We start from the raw sequence: 18,368 nt of genomic DNA, 5'->3' as shown, positions 1-18,368 counted from the left end.
GGCTGTGGGACTAACTGGGCTAACCATTATACATTTACCTTTTAACAGTAGCTGACGAGACTAAACTCAATACAGTGGATGACCAGAAAGCAGGTAAGAATGGACACTTAGACTGTTGCCATAGAAACTGTGGTCCAAGGAGCTTATCATAATTACAGAGCTGCCAATCACATAGCACGTAAACATAAATATTCCAGGCTGGCACGGATGTTCATAGTAGGAAATCAAATGGTACAAGAAAAGGAAAATTTTCTGTGAGAAGAAATTTAGCACTGTAGTACATACTAAATGGAAATATAATTTAGTGCTTCAGAGACACTAAAACAACCTAGATCTTCTTAATTATATTTGTGTAGGAATGTTTTGTCACAATTTATTAAAAAAGTCAAAATCCTGAAAATGTGATCTCTTAGGGTGGATTCTTTGTTTAGAAGTCATCTATCTGATGCTTAGGTTAATATCCAAAAAATGATTCTCAAAGTGGTGATTTTTCATTTGACGGATAATGGCACAAATATAAATATTTTCACTGAAGGACAGTGTCTAGTATTGCTTTCATTAGTCACTCAGAAAAGCTTAGATCTTTTTCTGATGCAGGCATTAGTTTGTAGTTACCTAACATTGAATTAGACTATATATTGCATCCTTATCTTTGTGAACCTGCTTGAAGGTTTTGTTTTTGTTTTTTGTTTTGATGTATTTATTTTTTGGCTGTGTTGGGTTTTCGTTGCTGTGTGTGGGCTTTCTCTAGTTGCAGCGAGTGGGGGATACTCTTCGTTGCTGTGCGCGGGCTTCTCATTGTGGTGGCTTCTCTCGTTGAGCAGCACAGGCTCTAGGCACGTGGGCTTCAGTAGTTGTGGCTCGCGGGCTCTAGAGCGCAGGCTTCAGTAGTCGTGGCTCGCAGGCTCAGTCATTGTGGCTCGTGGGCTCCAGAGCGCAGGCTCAGTAGTTGTGGCACATGGGCTTAGTTGCTCCGCGGCATGTGGGATCTTCCTGGACCAGGGCTTGAACCCGTGTCCCCTGTATTGGCAGGCGGATTCTTAACCACTGCGCCACCAGGGAAGCCCTTGTTTTTGTTTTTGTTTTTAACTATTTAGGGCTTGCTTCTAAGATGCTGCCTAAATCATTCTATAGAAACAATGGATTATTTTGAACTGGGTTTTACATGATAGTAGATTTTATATGTTATTTTATGGCAATAATCAGAGGAAAGTCTTTATGTGTAATTAAAGTATGTGCTTTGTACAATTGAGCGTTTTGATTTATTATTATAAGTTTGGAATAGAGTTTTAATTATTCTAGCTCCAGTATGATGTAGTTACACCACTTAGCACTAATTAGCTTCAATTCACCTTTTTAACCTGCAGTAGTAATTAGTTTTAGGCTCCTTGAAAAATGTGTATCCCACATACATATGTAAAGATAATTGTGGACATGGTTGGAGTTTTCACATTCTGTAAAGATAGATTATAAAAACTACATCCAATAAATCATTGGACTAACTGTAGTGCAGGGCAATTAACAATAGCCTCAGCCCTTGTTAAGTAGTTATTTCTTTTATCAAACATAACATTCATTGGAATTTTGAAGCAGGGCTAAAGAAAAACATTATTTGATAGTTTACATATGTAAATTAGTAATTCATTTTTGGAGTTAATGGTATTCAGTACTTTTCAAGAAGTAACCCCTGTTCAAGTTAATGTTTATAAAAAACAAATTGAGCTGCTCAGATTAAAGAACATGACTTTATATAATATGCCAATTAGGCAAAGTAAGGAAAATAGTTAATTTAACCAACTCACTAACAGGAAAAGAACAATTTATTATGATTAAAAAATAATAATATCCAGATTTCAACTGAAAACATTAAATAACTTTCATGGTGAGAAGGCAGATTTTTATCATCTAATTGAATCATCTGCTTTCATAGTGCCTTGGAACGTTAGTTAGATCCTAGATAAAAAGCATTTATAAAATACTAAGTGCGATCTATCCTACTGAATTAAATTGGAAAAACTTGGGACAAAAAATTATTACATAGACATCAAAGTACTTTCTGGTCTATTGCTTTTAAATCTACAATGAATAAAATATCTACACTGAATCCTTCCCATCTTCCAGTATTAGACAGTGAACAGATTTTCAGTTATTTTTCTTTCTTCACTTCACTTGAATTGCTAAGATTATCATGATTTTACAGTTTAGTCCAAAGGTTTTTGGTAGTCACAGTGGCATTTTAGTGTAGATCATCTGTCTAGCTGTAAGCCTTTCATAATGAAAATTGAATTCCATTTCCCTTTGCCCTTGCAAAAGACATCCTCTCCTTATTTTTGGTGAGAGAGGTATTAGTAGGTAAGAGTAGAAAAACAGACCTAAGGAAAATAGTATGATTATGATTTTCCCCTTTATTCCTGGATTTAGGAATCTTCTATGATATTTGGGGGGTAAATTTACTTTCTGCAAGAAAAGAGGGAACAGGAATAAGAGAATTGTGTTTCTAATAGTTTAATCCTTGAATATAAAAAATAAGCAAAGTATCCTAATGACCTAAACGATTTATATAAGGAGCTTCAAAATACTATTTTTATTTTTATTTTATTTATTTATTTTTTATTAGTTTCTGCTTTATAACAAAGTGAATCAGTCATACATATACATCTGTTCCCACATCCCTTCCCTCTTGCATCTCCCTCCCTCCCACCCTCCCTATCCCACCCCTCCAGGTGGTCACAAAGCACCGAGCTGATCTCCCTGTGCTATGCGGCTGCTTCCCACTATCTATCTACATTACATTTGGTACTGTATATATGTCCATGCCTCTCTCTCGCTTTGTCACAGCTTACCCTTCCCCCTCCCTATATCCTCAAGTCCATTCTCAAGTAGGTCTGTGTCTTTATTCCTGTTTTACCCCTAGGTTCTTCATGACATGTTTTTTTCCTTAAATTCCATATATATGTGTTAGCATACGGTATTTGTCTTTCTCTTTCTGACTTACTTCACTCTGTATGACAGACTCTAGGTCTATCCACCTCATTACAAATAGCTCAATTTCGTTTCTTTTTATGGCTGAGTAATATTCCATTGTATATATGTGCCACATCTTCTTTATCCATTCATCCAATGATGGACACTTAGGTTGTTTCCACCTCCAGGTTATTATTTTAAATTTAAAATAATTTAAAAATTATTATTTTACATTTAAAATAATTTAAAAATTATTTAAAATTTAGAGACATTGATTTTTTTGCGTGTAAATAGAACTACTCTCTTGCCCCTACTTTATATAGTGAGAGATATTTTCAGTTTTTATTCCTGCTAAATAGTAAGTTTATGATGTTAGGAATCTCAGTGATGCTCATTTAGGAATCTTATTAATTTATTACTTAACAAAATCTCTGTTAAAATTTCTTTGACAAACATACCACTTGCATGAATGAAATCCAGTTACAGATCAAGAGTCAGCAAGCTCTTTCTGTAAAGAGCCAGGGAGTAAATATGGTAGATCTTGTAGACCAAACCGTCTCTGGAGCAATTACTTAATTCTGATGTAGTGTGAAGGGAAGCCATGAGGATATGCAAATGAATGGACATGGCTGTGTTCCAGTCAGATTTTCCAGATTTGGCCCATAGTTTGCTGATCCCTGTTATAGATGCACAAATTATAGATGTTATGAAAAATTTCAACCATATATAAAGACAGTAGTTTATTAACCTACCATATACCCAATACCCACCATATATAATTATCAACATTTTGCCAAAATGTTATACTACAGTGTTAAGAATTTAGAGAAAAGAGTAGATAGGTAAGCTCCCAATTATGCTTACAAAATATCTATTGCTTATTTAGTTACAATTCTATCATTTTTTTAATCCCTGATTCGCTTGTGTTTTGTTTCTTAATAAAGACATATATACATTTATCTATACATGTATCAATATTTATATACATGTAATATATATACATTTATTTGAATAAATACTCATGCCATATCTGAAATTATTAGAGCTTTTAGTGCTCTGAGTATCTTAAGTCAAATCTCAGCTAACTTTTCATATATAAATTATGTTTGTTTTTTGGTTTTTTTTTTGGCTGCGTTGGACCTTCGTTGCTGCATGTGGGCTTTCTCTAGTTGCGGCGAGTGGGGGCTGCTCTTCGTTGCGGTGTGCAGGCTTCTCATTGCAGTGGCTTCTCTTGTTGTGGAGCACGGGCTCTAGGCACTCGGGCTTCAGTAATTGTGGCACGCGGGCTCAGCAGCTGTGGCTCGTGGGCTCTGGAGCACAGGCTCAAGAGCTGTGACCCATGGGCTTAGTTACTCTGTGGCATGTGGGATCTTCCCGAACCAGGGATCGAACCCGTGTCCCCTGCATTGGCAGGCGGATTCTTAACCACTGAGCCACCAGGGAAGCCCATAAATTATGTTATTATGTTTTTATGATAATCTTTACTGGAAGCATCAAGTCTTCATTGGAGGTATATACATAGATACATATAGATGCATACATGCATACATACATATATACATAAACATGTCCTTTATGAAGCCAAGAAGGTACTGAATATTTGCCTTATAAATGTTTATAGGACCTAAATGAAACTAGTAAGTTATGAAAATTGATAGGCATGATTTATTCAGAAAAAGATCTTCCTAGTGCTAATTCTAGAAAATGTGAATGTAAATGTCCCTACCCAGGAATCATCTTTTCCCATTCTCTTTGATTTCTTACTTTTTCTTTCATTCTTCTGAAAAAAATTCATTTTATTTCCTGTCACATGACTTCTATGGGTATTTAAAACATGAACTTGTCAAAAATTATAGGGCTATCAAGAGAAAAAGTAAGATTGATCATCCTAGAAAGAAATATTTCTTGTGAATTTTTGTCATAAAATAAATAATCAAATATACACAAACCTGCATGGAAAAAGTTAAATAAATCATATTTTTCTCCCAAGCACAATGATTTATAGAATATTTTTTCTTCTTTAGAGTCATCTGTCTGCCTTTCTGCCTATGTTACATTTTAACATACTTATTCTAACTTAAAACTGCTACCCCATTGTGAAAATTATGTGAAAGGTGTCATGTAAATGAATCTTAAAAAGATAATTCTTGTTTTGACTCTCCCAATTTAATTTTTATTCTGTTTTATACTCTGAGCAATGGAAAGCCCATGTCAGAACTATTTGTCTTCTAAGTGATAACACATCAAGGCTGCTCCTTAATTATTGATCCACATATGGGCTGATGGCCCCATGTGGAGAGAAACTATCCAGCCTCTCCTACCCTCCCTTTTTTTTTTTGCACCTGTCTTTTTTTTTTTTTTTTTTGCGGTACGTGGGCCTCTCACTGTTGTGGCCTCTCCCGTTGCGGAGCACAGGCTCCGGACGCGCAGCCTCAGCGGCCATGGCCCACGGGCCCAGCCGCTCCGCAGTGTGTGGGATCCTCCCGGACCGGGGCCCAAACCTGTGTCCCCTGCATCGGCAGGCAGACTCTCAACCACTGCACCACCAGGGAAGCCCTGCACCTGTCTTTTTAACAGTATAAGTGAAGAACTAGTTCTATAACCTGGATTGCCCAGCTGGTGGTTGCTGGCGTTTCAACCATCTAGACGCTAAGTTCATCTACCTCTGAGTGCCAGGTCAGGCAGTGATGGATGAGGTTGTCTTACCTGGTTAAAGAAATCCGTTTTGATTGCCTTCTAAAGCTCGGTTACCATCTCGGGACTTCCTGCCCTAGATCCTCGGGTCACAGAGCCACATTTTTTTAAAAAATATTTATTTATTTATTTGGCTGCACCGGGTCTTCGTTGCGGCACAAGGGTCTTTGTTGTGGCGTGTAGGATCTTTTTTTAGTTACAGCATGTGGGATCTTAGTTCCCCGCCCAGGGATTGAACCCAGGCCCCCTGCATTGGGAGCGCAGAGTCTTAACCCCTGGACGACCAGGGAAGTCCCCAGAGTCACATTTTTAATCCTCTGAATTCTCCCCTGCTGTCCTACTGAAATTTTCTTGGTAATCGTGATGTCTTGTTCCTTCTGTTCATCACCTGTTTCTCTTTGCAGGCCTGGAGATCTAAGTACTCACATCCAGCTCTTGAGTCCTTTCTCCCTTACTCCTCTCTCTCTCTCTCTCTCTCTCTCTCTCTCTCTCTCTCCCCCTTATATAGTTTGTTTCTATTCACATCTTGTGTTGCTTTTCCAAGAGAACTACCATTTTCCAGAATTAGGTTTCTACCTGGTGCCAGGGTGCCCTGTTTGTATTGGTGACACGTGGTCTCTTGTGCTTTTCTTACTTGCTGAGTTGTCCGAGCCTGCACCATGATGAGGAAAAGGCTTGATGAAACTCATTGAGGTGAAAGTTTCACTTCCACTGTAAATAACTTTAAACTGCCAAACAATGATTTCAGCTACATTTTGAAGCTTACTCTTGGTTGCTTCCCTTAGCCTTCTCATCATTCTGCTTTTTAAATGAGCTCCTGGGTTATTCAGCCTCTTTTATATTGTTGACATAACTTGGAGCAAATGATTTGACAAAGATTTCATCTTTAAGCTAAAAATGGAAACTAATAACTCAGAGTGTTTCCTAATGAGAATAGAGAAAATAGACCTACTTTAATATACATTTGGGAAAAGTTAAAATTAGTTAGTTACTTTACTTTTTATATCTTGCCACCCACATTCCAGTTGACGTTGAGCAAATAATTTATGTGCCTGATATTTTCCACAATTTGTAGATATTCAGACATGTAATTTTCTCCACTCATTCTAACTAAGATTTTGTTTTTGAAAACCTCCAAGGTTCTCCCAGCAGAGATGTGGGGCCTTCCTTGGGTCTGAAGAAGTCAAGCTCTTTAGAGAGTCTGCAGACAGCAGTCGCTGAGGTGACTTTGAATGGGGACATTCCTTTTCATCGCCCGCGGCCGCGGATAATCCGAGGAAGGGGATGCAATGAAAGCTTCAGAGCTGCCATTGACAAGTCCTATGATAAACCTGTGGCAGATGACGACGATGAAGGCATGGAGACATGTAAGTTTACAATGTCTGAAAGAGTAGCCATGCCAGGCATCTCTATAGAGCAGCAGTTCTTAAAGTGTGCCCCAGGGAACCCTAGGGGTTCCCAGCATCCCTTCAAAGGGATCTAGGAGATCTAAATTATTTTCATAAGAAGAAGAAGATGGGGCTTCCCTGGTGGCGCAGTGGTTGAGAGTCCGCCTGCCAATGCAGGGGACGCGAGTTCGTGCTCTGGTCTGGGAAGATCCCACATGCCGCGGAGCGGCTGGGCCCATGAGCCATGGCCGCTGAGGCTGCGTGTCCGGAGCCTGTGCTCTGCAGCGGGAGAGGCCACAACAGTGAGAGGCCTGCGTACCGCAAAAAAAAAAAAAAAAAAGAAGAAGAAGATGTTATTTACCTTTTTTACTCTTATTCTCTCACAGGTGTACATTTGGGTTTTCTAGAGGCAACATGTCATGTGATATTGCAATAGACTGAATGCAGAGAAGATAGAAGAATCTTTTCAGCTAGATATTAACGAGATTTGCCATTGTTCTCAATAATTGTTTTTGGAAAATACAGTGGTTTTTTTGGTAAAAACCATAATTTCTGTTTACATGAAATCTATTATTTTTTATAAAGTAATTTGTATTTTTAAACTTTCTCAGTTTTAGTTTAGTAAATATTGATAGACATAATCCACATAAATTTTTGAGTCCTTAATAAATTTTAGGAGTATAAAGGTATCCTGAGACCAAAATATTTGAAAACCACTGCTGTATAGTATGTCTTTAATATATCTCAAATGAGTACATGTAATCATCTGTGATTTTGATAACATATTTTTGTTTTGTTTTTATAAATTACTCTTGCTTTCCTTGAACTGAGCTAGCAAGACATATTTGTGTATGTGTATTTCCAAATTGCCAAATATTTTAAGTCAAGATTATTGAAAGTCAAAGGTTACCATGAATGAGCAATGTGTTTTCCATAGTATATTGAGAAAAAAGTAACATTTATAAATACGTACAAACGTATGCTTCAGGGAGTTGTCACTGTAGTTAAATATTTATGGTGTAAAAATAGCCATTCAATTTAAACATAAGGAAGAAACTCAGTAGCGTATTTACTTAGAAGAGAAAGGACTAGAGTCCTAATAAAAAAAATTGTTGATTAATTTATACTGTTCATATCTACTAAATCACATTTTAGTTTTCTAACTTCAGAGTGACTCTACCCATCTAACCGTTGTAAGAAAAGCTAGAGGGGGGAAAAAAGGAGAAGAAAAGCTGGAGACACCACTGCCCAAGGTTAAAGCAGAGATCATTTAGGTGGATTGTAAACAATTACAATTTAACTTTTGGGTGAACCACTTTGATCACACGTACCTAAGGAAGACTGTGCTGGGGAAGGAGAGTTTTAAATGAAAATCACATTCTGAGGAGATTTAAAGCAAAATTATATAATCTTTGCATATCAGATATAATGTGTTTCGGAAGATGAATATTTCTGCCATAATGTAACACACAAAGCAAAGCTTAGGAGAGGATCACTGCTTTCTCCCCCCAGATTTCTTAGTCTAAATCTGGACAGTTGTTCACTCCATGCAGCCAGTGATTTCAAATATATGCAGCTCATTGTTCCCACATGAAGAACATATTTCCTATTTTTGCTGCCAATCCTGGTCTCCAAGATCCTGAGTCATATGAGCTTTCAACCCTCTTGGGTTTTTCCTGGCGTATCAGTGGTTCCCTGCCAGCCTTACCAGTATTACTTGCGCTGCCTTTCTAGGGTGGGGACCCTATATCACTTAGAGATCTTGCCTCTGTCCTGGGTGCATATTTAATAAGAGATACAGTGCTTTGGCACCTCCATATTTGTTTTTGTAAGCACAATTTATGCTTCTGAGCTTTTTTCTTGTTCTGGTTAAAATGTTATTTAAATTCCCTCATAAATGCAATTTTCTCACATATATCACTTATTTCAAATGTGCAACAGGGGACGGACTAGCTATCGGTACCAGGCATGTTCTTAATTCTGTAGCCTCCAGAGCTTCCCACTGGTGTGAACATCTAAATTTGTCCCTCTATACACTTAGTTTCCTTTTTTAATCGGAAAGAACAGATTTAAGTATTTTATATGAAAACTTTTGTATTCAACTATCATCAAGACAAAACCAAGTAAATAAACTACGACTTGTGCAGGGCAGGGAAAGTTCTGGACGAGAGCTGAGGGAGACACTGTGACAACGTGCACCTGCGACCACAAAGTGCTGGGTTTTCCGAAAGTCCTGACTCTATGATGTATTTTTCCAGGCCAGTCTGGTGAACTTTGGATATGGCCAGAGAAAGGCAACTCTTCTACATTTCAAATGTTTGCAGCGTGGGTTGTCAAAACTGTGTGAATAGGGTGATGTAGCCTGGGGTCCAGATGACTTACATCCCATCCACATTCTTCTCACCCATTTGGGATTTGGGTCAAGTTGCTTAACATCCTTGAGCTTTAATTCCCTCACTTGTAAAACTGAAGCTTTGGACACCCAGGTCATTAATGCTCAGATTGTGTGTGGCGGCGGCCAGTGAAGAGGGGAGCCTCGGTGGTCTCAGGGAGTCGGGAAGCACATGGGCGCCTGAGTGGATGGGCTCTGTCAAAGTCACCAGCCCCCCTGCACCCCGCTGTTGCCTCAACAGTCATGTGTTATTTATTGATTTACTTATATTTTTTGGGGGGGTTGCTGCGCGGCTCATGGGATCTTACCCAGGGATCAAACCCGAGCCCCCTGCAGTGAAAGCGCCAAGTCCTAACCACTGGACCACCAGGGAATTCCCAGTCCTGGGTTTTTAAAATCACTTTTCATACATTGTGGTTCTTTGTCAATTTTCAGTCTAAAAAAAAGGAAGTTCGCAGTTTTCCAGAAAAAGTTTGAAAAGCTCTGGTGTAGATGGTTCCATTCCTGAGGTTCTTTCCAGTTTTAACTTTGCATGACTCTGTTTCCCCCTTCACTTACTGACCTCAGGCCTGCCTGCCTGCTCTCATTGTCTGTAAAGTCCACAAAGAAAGACACCACCGTGTCTTATTCCTGCGTAACCAGGCTCAGAGCTCGGCAAAGCATTGGAGTCAGTGACTGCTTGTCACATCAGTAAATGGACTCCTGCTTGATTAGCCCCACTGTTTGTGAGAGACACACACCCAGACACAGCGAGCGTCGGGCTGTGGCACTCGGGGCAGCAGTGACATTTCACTCCTCCTGCTTGTGTCCCACGCTGGACCTGCATGTCTGAGACCTCCAGTGCCTCAGCAAACCGTTTGTTTTTCTTAAAAAAAAAAAAAAAATCTCTCAAGGCTTGTGTTACTGCTGGTGGTCATGAGACTGTCACCTTTACGTATGACTAGGTACAGGTGTGAGAAGGAAGCCCGCTTGGCTAGCTCCTCCTCTAGTTCCCTAAACACCGTCCTTTTCCGAGTCAGGCTGTGGATTCTCATGGCATGATCCACACACTCTCTTCCACTGTCTGCATTTGTGTTTCTGCTTATGCTCCTGGTCCTCTGCTTGTGCTCCTCCCTCGGGCATCCGTGCCTGTGCATCCCTCACCTGTGCAGCCTCGCCCGGCATCCTTGCCATATGGGAGCTGTCCCCGGCCACATGTCTAGGCCCTGCCGTCCTCGTGCTCTGTGGGACACTCCGTACAAGAAAGGGCCTTGTACGAGGGCCTTTCTTGTACGGAGGTGGGACTCAGGGGACCCAGTTATGGCTGCCGTTAAATTAAAGATGCCAAGTCACTGTTGAGCGGTGCTCTGTAAGAGGACCCTGTCTGGGCAGACAGTCTTTGTTAGATGGCTGTCCTGTGAGGATGCCGTCCGTGCACCCTAGAAACATGGGGGCGGCATTACCTGTACCACCCAGCTGCCTCTTTCTGTCCCGTGCAGCCCTTTCCCACTTTACAGGAAAGTCGCTTAGGCGGAGGCCTGGTTGATTGCTCTTGTCAGTCGGGTCGAGGTCCTCCCCGGTGACTCTCTTTCATGGCTCAGAACAGGCTTGCCTCTTCTCAGCAGCATCGAAATTGTGGCATGCACACAACAATGGGGGCCAAGAGACTGGGGCGGGATCCATGTGGTATCTGGTATCTGTCATCTTCTGTAACACTTACGTGCTTCCTGTGGAGATGGCAGAAGCCAGCGTTTTTGTCTCTCATTTAATCCATCTGGCCTCTCCATGTTGTGTGTGTCTGTCTGGATCAAGATGGAGCTTTGTATTCTAGGACCCATTATCTCCGAGGTCCTACCTGTGTTTGACAGGTCAGGACATCTACAATCTGCTCCCTCTTCTATGCAAATCACACTCACTGCCTGGCTCCCAGCAAGCAGCTCCTACATCCCCCATAATAAATCTGTTTCTGTGAAACCAAGAACATGGATGCTATATAACATTGCTTTGTTTTATTTTTGAAAATATAGAGTCCCATTTTTTTTCTCTATTACAAGTTGCCAAATTGTCAGCCTTACTATCAATTCAGTAACAGCTTTTTGTCCGGGTCAAGGAGGTGAAACACAACAAAACCAAAGACTATCCTATTAATTGTACTTCTCAATTTTAAGATCTATCCAGTTTACAATTTTAATGTGAGAACTGTATGCCTTGAAAACGTAGAGACAGATTGCTTTTGAGTAGCTTGCCTACTTTCTTATAGTACTCTTAACAGATCAGAAAAAAAGCACTGCTCTAAAATATACATAACTTAGGTTAGCATTATGAGATTTGAAGAAACTGAATTTATGTTAGTAAATCAGCTAATCTGAAAGCTTCCAGGAGAATTTTTATTTTATTAGCTTCAAATAGCATATTGTATGAATATCTCAGATTTTCTACTCTCAGCATCCTCCACATTTCTAACCACCTTTTGTCATTACATTTTGAGCAAAAAAAATGCAAGCTAGGTTGTTATCTTAAGAAACCCACTAGATTACTGTTAATCTGTAGTGGAAGAATTCAGTATAGGGGTTTCAAAGTCAAAGTACTTTGTAAAAGATTTCCCATTTGATTAACCTATCTTAATGGATAATTGGGTGTTGATCTATAAAAAATATTTGTTCTGAAGGGCTGGGAATAAGAATAACCTGTCTTATCCTCTTATGACAATTTGTATACTTAAGTATCACTTGCAGTTTAAGAAAAGGAGCTTTGATTAATTTTAGGAAATTTCTGAATGCAATAGAGGTGTAAGCATGTGAAATAGTCGAAGCTATCCCTTACATTTCTTTTTCTAGGTGGAAAGTAAGTTAAGCTAAAAGTATGATGAAAAGTCATATCTGAAGTGTTTGAATTATAGAATCCTCATTTTAAGCTTTTTTTTTTTTTTTTCTTCTGTACGTGGGCCTCTCACCATTGTGGCCTCTCCCGTTGTGGAGCACAGGCTCCAGACGCGCAGGCTCAGTGGCCATGGCTCACGGGCCCAGCCGCTCCGCGTCATGTGGGATCTTCCCGGACCGGGGCATGAACCCGTGTCCCCTGCATCGGCAGGTGGACTCTCAACCACTGCGCCACCAGGGGAGCCCCTAAGCATTTTTTTGATAAGGAAAAAGTATGTAAATAGATGACCAAGATTGTACTTAGGAACAAAATCATAGAATGCATGCCTCCTGATTTGCAGTCCTGTGAGTTTTCTAGAATATTCAACAAACTTCTGAGTGGGATAAGCCATTACGCTGAAACTACTATAGAGTATGAATGAGTTGTAGTACCTAAAATCTGATATCTAAGCTCTAAGTTCCTGAGGGGCTGTGGGTGGTTCAACCCAGTGGATAAACTGACACTTGAGAAGCAGTGTGGTTAATAGTTAAGGGCCATTGTAGTGCACAGGTTACCATGGCACCAAACCGTGGGGGACCCACTCAGCCCATGTGGAAGTTGAGTGGGGTGGGGGATAGTAAGGAGAAGGCTTCCCAGAAGAGGTATTGTTTTAGATGAGTAATACTGCTTGAGTGGTCTTCAGTAGGTGCGTAGGAAATATGGGGAGCCGGGACCACCTCTGGACTTCCGTCATCCTGTTAAGGTTCATGTATGCACTGCGGGTGAGGGCATGGTGAGGAGTGAGGTTTAAGACGTAGTCAGAGAACAGATCACGGACAGCCTCGTTTACGTTATTTTTGTCCATACTAAGGACCTTAAAGAGCATTTGAAGAATTTCAAGTAAAGGAATATGCTTGTTAGGGTTGTACGGGATGGCTTATTGGGAATGGGATGGTAAATCTCAGCATTGGTGGCAAGAGTGGTTCTATGATCATAATGCAAGATTCCAGGTGAGTAATGATGCTTGGCAAAACCAGAGGAAAGGGAGAGACTGTGTTTACATGCTTAGCATCTCACATGTAAAGATGGATGATGATGATGTGATTTTTCTCATTAGTACCTCCAGGCTCAGAAACTTAGAATCATCATCTCACTGTGTAGTCACTCCATTACCGAGTTTTCTTATTTTTTCCCCCATGAAATCTCCTCATTTCTCTCCTTCTGCCCAATCTAGCCCCAATCCTCATTTTTTAATATCTGAAGTGACTATTAGGATCTCCTAACTGGTCCGACTGTCTCTACATTGGCTGAGTAAGCTCTGGGATCACGCTGTCCTCACAGTCCTTCAAGCTCCTGTGTGCGTTCTCACCCAGACTATGTGCTGTCTGTGAGGCTTATCTTCTCACTGCCCTGACTGTCCCCTACCCTCTTGTGTACATTGGACTGTCATCTTCCTTCTTCAAGACACTTTTTCCCAAGCAATCTAGTTTTCCTCTGACTTTCTAAAGCCCCAACTGGGGATGGACGCTCCCCGATGTATGGTGGTTCCGCTTAGGATTTTTGGATTTTACGATGGTTCGACAGTGACGTGCATTCAGTGGAAACCGTACATCTAACTTTGAACTTGGATCTTTTCCCGGGCAGGTGATATGCAGATCCTCTGTGGAGATGCTGGGTACTGGCAGCAGCTGCAGCTCCCAGTCAGCCACGTGATCACAAGGGGAAATAACCGATACGCTGACAACTGTTCTGGTTTCCACTTTCAGTACTGTATTCACTAAATTACATGAGACATTCAACACTTTATTATAACCTAGGCTCTGTGTTAGATGACTGAGCCCAACTTAGGCTAATGTCAGTGTTCTGAGCACATTTAAGGTAGGCAAAGCTAAGCTATGATGTTCAGTAGGTTAGGTGTATTCTTTTTTTTTTTTTTTTGCGGTACGCGGGCCTCTCACTGTTGTGTCCTCTCCCGCTGCGGAGCACAGGCTCCAGACGCGCAGGCTCAGTGGCCATGGCTCACGGGCCCAGCCGCTCCGCGGCATGTGGGATCTTCCCGGACTGGGGCACGAACCCGTGTCCCCTGCATCGGCAGGCGGACTCTCAACCACTGCGCCACCAGGGAAGCCCATGTTCAGTGTATTTTTGACTTACGGTATTTTTACTTTATGTTGGGTTTAACAGGCCATAACCCCATTGTAACTCAAGAAAAATCTGTGTATAGATGTATCTGAGACTTTTTAATATAAAATATTTTTTTAACGTTAAGAAATTCTGTGGATCTCCCAGTTTGGATTGTAGTGCCTGGCAGTTAAGAACACTGGCTTTTAGGGGACAGTTGTTTTGATTTCTCCGTAAATAGCAAAACAGAGCACTGCTCCCCATTCAGTGTTTCATCACATTTGCACATTTTTATGTTGTTACTTATTTTTGTTTTTGTTTTTTCACTTAAAAGAGTCAGAGCAGTGGCCTGGACACTCTTTCCTTGACACCGTAATTTTTTTGTATATTGTTAAAATATACATTTGACACCAATTCAGTCCTTGATAAAAATAAAATTCTTAGTGGCAGTTCCAACAGCAGGGTTACGAGTGCTACCATTTTCATTGTGTAGCCAGTCCATTGTGTCTGTTGAAAGGAAAGCGTTCAGCTTCTTTATACATTGTCCCCTGTGCACAGAAAACAGTGTCTATTGTGGACCATCATTTGTATGTGAAAATCAATTATACACTGAAAGCAAATTTGCAAGCGTTCAGAAAATGGAGGCTGTGATCCTCATTGTATTTGTTCTGCAGCGTTCTCCTGGGCAGGGGGGGATAGTGGAGGTAGCAGTCTACCAGGATCTTCAGGAACATTCTACCTGTTTGTTTGGCAGGATGCGTTAAAGAAAACTTTAGACTGTGAAGGAGAAGTAAAGAGTGGTTTTTGATAATAAGTCTTAAACTCTTTGGCAGTGTGGTTTTATTGTTTTTGTCTCTCTACTCCTTACCCCAATGTAAACTAAGAGGTTGGCTTTTTTTTTTTTAATGAAATAAATCTAATTTTAGAAGAGTGGGTTTTAGGAATCATCTATCTGAACATTCCTCCAGTTGCTGAAAACCCTTCTCTAAGCCTGCTGATAAACGTCACCCACTTCCTTCATGGCTTTTTCTCCTTTCACTGTCATGTTCTCTGTTCTTCATATCAGTTGTTACTCCCACCCCCACATTTTCGTATAAAAGCTTCTTAATTCTTCTTGCCAGCTTTGTGTGTGTATGTGTTTTTTTTAAACGTTCTGAAAAAGCTAAGTTTTTCCATTGCCAAAAGCTCATCATTCTAATGTTAAAAGTCAGGGTCCAGAAAAGCAGATCCTATTATTCAATACCATCTGTGTCACTAGCTGTTCATTTCTTACATCTTTTCTTCCTTTTCCAAAGTCAAATATTGAACTAAAATAAGAAACAAAAATAATATGTGTATACATATATAAAAATATATCTGTATATATATATATTTATTTATAATAAAATGTTCTCAAATCCTATGCAGGATTTGCAGTGCCTGGGGGTTCAGTCCTCATTTATTTTTATTACATTGTATTTTACCTAACATTCGTCAATAGAAATTGGTAGTGGTCAGTGGATTTGCTAAGTCTAGTGAAATTTTCCAGTTACTAATGTCTCATTTTAACTCACTCATTTTAAATTTTAAGAAGATAGATTCTGAAGACTGCATAATCCTGTGTCCAATTATTACGTTTAATCCTTTGTCTTCCAAAGTAAATTGGAAATTACTCAAGAATATGTGCTTCTATTATTAGATATTCCTAATTCCTAGAGTAGTTCTTTCTAAACAGGGAACAGTAAAGGATGGTTTTCATATGATGGGCTATTTGTTTAGTCCACTCAGCAAATATTTAATAACACTTCTTTGAGCTATGCCCTCAGAGAAGAGTACTTGCTTACTGGCAAATAAGAAGTAATGCTGTCATTTCCATTTCTCTGTTTTGTATTTCTCCGGATGTTTGTACCAATTCATTTAACACTAGTAACAAGTCTGAACAAAATAATTCTAGTAACATTGTCAAAGCTGCCTAGAGTGACATTAACTGCTCAATCTTACACTTGTGATACATAGTACTGTGGTTATTCCACAGCTGCTCTAAAGTTTGATTTATATAACGTACCTATTAGGATGCTTTCCGCTGCATTTAGTAGAAAACCCAGCTCAGACCAGCTCAAACCATGAGGAAATACATTGTCCTACATAACTGGTTCTAGAGTTGGGTAGCTTCCAGGGTTATTGATTCCACAGCCTAACGGTGTTATCAAAGCCCCGCCATCCTTCTGACCCTCTGCCACACTGTCCACAGGTCAGCTTATCCAGAGGTAACCGCAGGGCTCAGAGGCCTTGTGCTTTCCTGATCACATCCAACTGAAGGGAGTGAGCCATCTCCCCACGCATGGAATATGTCCATTCGGGGTGATGGGGCCATTCTTGGACTAATAACATTGGACTAATAAATCAACAGGGGTAGGGGCCCATAGGTTGGTATAAATTTAGTAATGAATTCACCCCTTGAAGCTGGGTTGCATTCCTGAGCACAATCAGAGTTCATTAGGAAGAAGAAATGGAGAAATGGATTTGGGATAAGCAAGCAATGGAGATCATTACAGTCCCAACAGTAGTATTGCTTCTCAATGGAAGAAAAAGACCATGTGGCTTAGAGTGAACTGTTGACAATGAAATGTGTGTGATGACCAGATCGAAGTGTTTATTTATGGCAGAAGCTACAGGACTTTGAGGTTCAATTGACGCCTAAGGTCATGTTCTCCATAATCATTACCATGTATGTGCTCAGTCTTTTCCAAACTTCTTGGTGACCCAGTCCTAATGTGATATCTTGCAGAGCTGAGTAGCTGAATTTGTCGCATGGACTAGAATTTTAATTGAGCTGTATTTGCATCTGTTGAAAACATGGTAATTAGGTATGTCTTAATTACAGAATGTGCTGCCTGAAAGAAAAATAAGCAGCTTCACGTTATACCTTCTTAAAAAAGAGAAACTTGAAAGTATCTGTTTTTATAGGTAATCACATGGGAAAGTAGCTGATAGTGCAGTGCACAGAGCAGAAATGTTAGTCAAAAATAGAAATTTCCATTTGTTTGGAAGGAGATAATCATCTTTCTTTGTGCAGACTATCTGCAGAAGGAAAGCAAACAATCTGCAAAGAGCAAAATTAAAGAGAAAAAACGTAAAATTTATATAGCATTTAAAATAGTCAATTACCTAAATGTAGGTTTATGATTAGTCCGTGCATTGTAATTTATTGTATGAACGCAATAGATCAAGCCATTTATGGGTGATATATTACCAGTACTTTTCTTACTTGAAAAATTGTTTATCTGAATATCTTTTGTAGTTTAAGAGAATAAAAATATTTTATGTACCTTATTATAAAGCTAGTATTAAATGTACAAAGACTGGTTTTAAAACTGAAAACAAAATCTGACTACCAGTGACCTTGAATACATATATTTTTTTAAAAAAATTAAGCACATGTAACCAATTTACTAAGTTTTAAAAACCACAGTAATTCTGCATAGGGATGGGGTAAAGTGAGATTCTTATTTTTCTCTATCAAATAATTTTAGCGTTTGAAGCATACACAATGTAATACTCTAAAAGAACATCTTATGTTTATGCATATGAAGGCACATATTGCTAAATACTTTTAATTAGTTGGCATTCAAAGGGATTAGTTACATCAGTACACCCCCAGAAGAGTTTCTGTGATAGTGTATTACCTAAATCAGAATGTTCAGAATAAGCATAAAGAAATCTCAAATGTGCAAGTGTGATTGTAAAACAGTCCACTTGCTCGGGGCAGGAAACTGAGCGAGGAGTTTTGATTTTATAAAACGAGGTTACAAAACCTGAAGTTAATAAATGACTTAATACTAATTTTCTCTGTTTCACCCAGTTTAGAAAGTAAGTTGTATTACATACACCAGGAAATTATTGTGAATATGAAAGGAACTGGCAACAAATGTGACTTCAGCATATAGTTCGTTGTGAAGGCTCTGCCTGTATTCTGTGACGGAGCCAAGAGC

At 39.7% G+C, this 18,368-nt stretch overlaps 1 protein-coding gene across 1 annotated transcript in view; it reads left to right on the top strand.

The window, feature by feature from the left end:
- Nucleotides 1-18,368, top strand: part of PARD3 (par-3 family cell polarity regulator) — a gene marked incomplete at its 5' end in the record, with an annotated part of 523,272 nt that overhangs the window by 292,701 nt on the left and 212,203 nt on the right. The window contains 2 exons of the mRNA XM_079699052.1: nucleotides 49-93; nucleotides 6,798-7,025. Of these exons, the coding sequence (XP_079555178.1) occupies nucleotides 49-93; nucleotides 6,798-7,025 (273 nt within the window). The remainder of the gene's footprint in view (nucleotides 1-48; nucleotides 94-6,797; nucleotides 7,026-18,368) is intronic.

Source organism: Hyperoodon ampullatus, assembly GCF_949752795.1.
Source record: "Hyperoodon ampullatus genome assembly, chromosome: 3".
NCBI lineage: Eukaryota > Metazoa > Chordata > Mammalia > Artiodactyla > Ziphiidae > Hyperoodon > Hyperoodon ampullatus.
This window is presented reverse-complemented; position numbering and strand designations above follow the sequence as displayed.